Raw genomic sequence first — 5925 nt, forward strand, 5'->3', positions numbered from 1 at the left:
TGCACTCAATTTGTCTTTTGAAACGCAAATTTATGGCATAAGGAAATCATATTTTAAAATAATTCTAAAATTAATGATTAGACATGAAATGAGCGTTATTGTCGCCTTCGTCTAAGCCATTAAATGACTAATATCAAACACGTCCGCACATCAAACACGTCTGCATATCAAACACGTCTGCACATCAAACACGTCTGCACATCAAACACGTCTGCACATCAAACACGTCTGCACATCAAACACGTCTGCACATCAAACACGTCCTCACATCAAACACGTCTGCACATCGTCACGAATGCCCAGAGAAACGTAGCCGTGACGGCTGCGGTATACAAGAAGGATTCTATAGCCACATCGCCACTGACACTGAACACATAGAATTATTTTTATAAATACATCAAAACATCAATAACAAATATCTTACCACGTAGAATAAGGTTATTACGAAGCGCCACTGGCACCTATCGTTAATATAGTGTCACACATACACGCACAAAGTACAAAGAGACTTGATGCCTTATTTCGATAAAAGTATGTATTGATACAACTTATAAAATGCATTTGTCAATTAAACTCTTGCTGTGATGCTCAAAATCTGAGTTTCTATCGATCAGGGGTTTGGAGATAGCTGGGCAAGTGTTCTAGTTTACAATCAAGACCATATTTCATCCATTTACAATTAAAATATTTTCCTACCGAACGCAGAGATAGGGTAGGAGTTGCCAACTGATACAGAAATAAAATGTTTCGTATCAAGAATGCAAAAGTTGATTCAGACAACAGTATTGCAAAGGAGCAATCTCGGTGATAACTGCCAACTGATACAGCAATAAAATGTTTCGTATCAAGAATGCGAATGTTGATTCAGACAACAGTATTGCATGGAGCAACCTCGGTGTCGTTGCGATCTTTTTCTTCGACGGGAGCGAAGCAGCGGCTGGAGCAGCGGGCGCCGCATAGAGCCCGCGTCAACAGACGCAAGACGCTCGGCCGGCACACGAACACCACGAATATCAAAACTCCCTGCATGATGTTCACGAAGTCGAAGAAAATCCTGAAAAAAAAAACGAATATTTTGTTTGGCCTGAAATTCACGCTTGGTAAAGCATTGTGACTTCGAAACAGAAATTACGTACAAAATCGAAGAAAATCCTGAAAAAAAAACGAAAATGTTGTTTGGCATTACCCTGAAATTCATGTTCCGTATCTTCCCAATAATTTTTCTTTTAGAGCGTTTTCTATTACCTCAGAAATGATCGTCAGCTCGCCACTCATTTAATAATTTTATGAACTAAACCGATAGAGGGTAGCTCATCAACAAGGCCGGTGAGAAGATTTAAATTGTTTTCAAATTAAGAACTCACCAGGCATACGACAAGATGCTGTTGCCGGAATCGTCCACGAAGAAAGAGATGACTTCAAAAATCCACGACACGCCCATCAGGAGGAAGAGTTTCAGGTACTGAACGAAACTGAAGAGCAATAATAGTTTTATCTAAGGAAGGATTTATAAATAATTGTACTAAGGATTTATCTAAGGATTTATAATAATTGTACTTTGTACTGTAAAGCTCTCAAAAATATCAGCAAGGGCAATAATGGTTTTACCAAAGAAAGTCAATTGTACTTCCGTTAGGGAAAGCTTTCAAAAACATCAGCAAGGTTTTAAACAGTGGTCTTTCGATGTGCGTAGGGGTTCATTTACAATTAAGTTTTGAAGTAGATTCTCAAACAATCAGTAAACTTGGTCTCCAAAATTATTATTTCTATAAAATTATTCAGAGTATTAATTAATATTAGTTTGAGGAAGTTAAATATATTCCATTACAAGATATTTTACAGGCGTCTCACACGGTCCATTGCTGCCACTTAACTAAATTAATTTCCTGGGCCTATACTTTCAAAAAAAGTTAAGAGATCGTAATTTCATCAGCCAATTCTTGAAGGTCTTTCAAGCAAAATCCACTAATCATGGACATGAAAATAGAGCGTAAGAACTTACGTTCAATTAGCGAATTTTGAATGTATGGCCCCTGAACGTAAGAAGGTTAGTATCGACAAACTCACTGTGTGGTTGTCCTGTCCGAGTGTTTGATGATGGTGCAAAGTTTGTACGCAGACAAACAGAAACAAACAAGGTTGATGGCGAGCAGGATCGTAATGGGACCGAAGAGGTAGACCGCAAGTGCAGAGGGTTCTGGAAGAAAATATTTCTTTCTCATAAAATCAGTATAAATGAGATTCGTCGTCTAAGAAGTGTGAAAAATCTAAATCATCTAATAAAAAATATTACCAAAATCAAGAAAATCAAAATCATCTAATAGAAACAAAATCATCTAATAAAAAAATTACCAAAATCAAGAAAATCAAAATCATCTAATAAAAAAATTGTCAAATAAAAAAATCAAAATCATCTAATAAAAAAATTGTCAAAAAAAATCAAAATCATCGAATAAATAAAAAAACTATCAAATCAAGAAAATCAAAATCATCTAAAGCGAATTTAAATCTAATCTATAAGGGATTAAAATATAAAAAAATTCAAGACACTGACTGGCAAACCAGCAGGAAACAGCGCCGAAGTGCGGGGCGGGAAGAACGGATCCTTGCATGGTAGGTAAGNGACAAGTTATGGCTTAAGTGACACACTTCCATCGCAGCCTTACTACCTGCATCTTGTTGGAGCTCATGAGACCTGACCACCTGCGTACAGTAGTATTGTACAGTTAATATAGTTATGGCTGTAGAGACACTTCCATCGCAGCCTTACTACCTGCATCTTGTTGGAGCTTATGAGGCCTGACCACCTGTGTACAGTATAATTGTTCAGTTAATATAGTTATGGCTGTAGAGACACTTCCAGCGCAGCCTTCCTACCTGCATCTTGTTGGAGCTCATGAGGCCTGACCACCTGTGTACAGTATAATTGTTCAGTTAATGTAGTTATGGCTTAAGTCACTCATGAGACATGACCACCTGTGTACAGTATAATTGTACAGTTAATATATTTATGGCTGTAGAGACACTTCCAGCGCAGCCTTACTGCCTGCATCTTGTTGGAGCTCATGAGACCTGACCACCTGTGTACAGTATAATTGTTCAGTTAATATAGTTATGGCTTAAGTCACTCATGAGGCCTGACCACCTGCGTCCAGTATAATTGTTCAGTTAATATAGTTATGGCTTAAGTCACTCATGAGACCTGACCACCTGCGTCCAGTATAATTGTTCATAGGGACAGTTGGAGTTATTGGAGTATTGGAGGACAGTTGGAGTTTTCTTGTCCCTCGTGGATGTCGTGTTTCTGACGTTTTTCTACGTTATTTAGAAGTCCTGTGCGATTTATGCGTAGCTAGTGACATTGTTTCTGTTCTTCGCTCCACAGCGCGAGGTGTCTGACGGCGGGTCTCAGCTATGTTTGGGCTTGAGTCGTTCATGTATGCAGGATGTAAGACATTTATCTTCTCTGCTTGTCTCAAGCGGAGGCCGACGTCCCGTGAAGAAAATTATGCATAAATAATACGTTGATGTTGTTGGCTTAATAGCATTATTGCGTTCAATTGAAGGAATAACTGAGTTTATGCAAGGATTATACCACCGATCTCAGGTACGAATCCATTAAATGGAGACTCGCAGGTTTACTCAATAGTGATCATATCGACCTACTTCAGAAGCACTGTAAAAAAATGTGAATGAATCATATATCACGCTTAATTAAAGTAATGCAAATAAACATATAATCTTTCAGAGGAGCGACAGAGAGAATGAAAATTCCTAGACATAGAAAACCGAGTCGATGTTACTGAGCCAATTAAGGTATGCAGAAAATCCCAGGTCCTATACTTTCAAAAAAAGTTAAGAGATCGTAAGTTCATCAGTCAATCATTGACGGCCTTTCAAGCAAAATCCACCAATCATAGACAAGAAAATTGAGCGTAAGTACTTACGTTCACTTAGCGAGTTTTGAAAGTATGGTTCCAGAGGTACAAAAAGAGCAATTGGGGCGCTAACGTTACTTTATTGCCTCACCTTACGACCATCATGCCATAAAGTGCCTATAAAACCCGATGGGTAAAATTAGACAGCGTTTACCATTTGGCTCTCATTAGGGCTGTATTTATATAAGGGTTATTTACGAAGCGCACGAACAATCGAACCTCTGATAAATTCATAATTGATGTGTGAACATTCGGAAGTCGAGGAAATTTATGGAAAAACAACTTATTTATGTAATAATAAGAATAAGTAATAAATTCAACAAATATGCTGGTCTGAATAAACTCTGGAGTGATTAAATCAACGTGAAATCTACATAAAAATACAACAAAGAAATTAAGGTGATTTTTCAAAATTAAGTTAATGAGAACTTGCTAAATAACTTGATAGTAGGAGTCTCAATAACAGTCACAATATAATTGTTACTTGAAGCTTATGTTGTATCAATGAATTTCTAAATTAGTTGAGAAAGTCGGCAAATAGAAAAATACAATAGACTTATGGTGATATAATATAGTATTATAGTATGGCTTTCTCTTATTGTGACATTTTAGTAGTTAGAAGTTGCATGAATATGAATTAATATTGTTGGAAATAACTATTTAAAACAATTTTTTCGTTTTAAAATGATCATAAAACATAAATGCAGAGATCTTGATCAATAACGAATAAAATTGAAAGAGCGTAATTTTTACATCAAACTAAAAAACGTGTACAAAGAAGCGTTGGTATTACGAGGATTCTGCATTGGAGGAAAATTGTCACCGAGCGTACAAAAAAATCGAAGAAGTTACAAACAAAACTTCACATAAGATTATTTCCATCAGAAAGCATAATAATAATTAGTTAAATTATAACCGTTAATGAATTTTCAGCGATGCAAATGTCAACAAAAATATAGTGGTTATTCAATCCTAAAAAATTTGTTGTGAAAGAGCCATTTCCCCGAATCCTTGAGGCAGTAGCGCGACGTATCTCTCACATGTTAATGAAGAGTTTTTACTCGACTGCCGCTCCAAAGAATGCGTCCAAAGAAAGTCCGGGGTGTCCGGGGTGTCCGGGGTGTCCGGGGTGAAGCATATATCGAACCGAATGTCCGGGGTGTCCGGGGCGTCCAAAGAAAGTCCGGGGTGTCCGGGGTGTCCGGGGTGAAGCATATATCGAACCGAATGTCCGGGGTGTCCGGGGCGTCCAAAGAAAGTCCGGGGCGCATAAAAGGAACGCCTCCTTTCAATCTCCTCCATCCGCTGCCCATCAAATATGACGAGCAAGAAACGCGTCCAAGATGCAAAAAAATTTCCGCTACATTTGAATGGAGTCCCGAGCACTGAAGTCGACATTTCTTCCCTCGCAACAAACGTGCCAGGGAACAAGTTATTGAGGCGACATGCCAGATCTCGCAAACAGTCTATATATATTTTTATTTATTATTTTAGTATATTATAGGCAGACGAGAGTCATATAACAATCGTTTGAGGACTTTAACAGTGCACACGATTTATTCTGGAATTGATACATACCGATTAATTCACACCTATATTGAGTTTAATTTTGAATACATATTAGCAGCACCAAAATATTAAACGATTTCACGCCGTGTTCATTTGATAATAGATTCATACAAGAGGCTCATAATCGTTCCACTGGATGGTGCAACTTCTGTATGGGCTGCAAACATACATAAACATACGGAAGCCAATTTAATTTAACATCTTTGCACAGAACTCTTGTGTAAAAAACACAATAAAAACGGCTATATAACTCCTTGCACACAACCCATTTATTAAAAACAACTAAAACCAAGGCAATATAGTCTTTTGCACTGAACGCTTGCATTAAAAACAACTAAAACCAAGGCAATATAACTCCTTTGAACAGAACGCTTGCTTTAAAAACAACTAAAATCAAGGCAATATAAGTCCTTGGCAC

General features: G+C 37.5%; 1 protein-coding gene across 1 annotated transcript; it reads right to left on the reverse strand.

The window, feature by feature from the left end:
- Positions 1 to 844: 844 nt before the first annotated feature.
- LOC108674633 (probable G-protein coupled receptor Mth-like 3) lies at positions 845 to 2622 on the reverse strand (the record flags this gene model as incomplete). The annotated part of the gene is given in 4 exon segments (XM_018162593.2): positions 845 to 1054; positions 1365 to 1472; positions 2068 to 2197; positions 2555 to 2622. Coding segments are annotated over 4 exon segments (486 nt in total). The 3' UTR covers positions 845 to 864.
- Between the last annotated feature and the right edge of the window lie 3303 nt (positions 2623 to 5925).

The sequence above is a fragment of the Hyalella azteca genome, unplaced genomic scaffold (genome assembly GCF_000764305.2).
Source record: "Hyalella azteca isolate HAZT.00-mixed unplaced genomic scaffold, Hazt_2.0.2 contig17706, whole genome shotgun sequence".
Classification (NCBI taxonomy): domain Eukaryota; kingdom Metazoa; phylum Arthropoda; class Malacostraca; order Amphipoda; family Hyalellidae; genus Hyalella; species Hyalella azteca.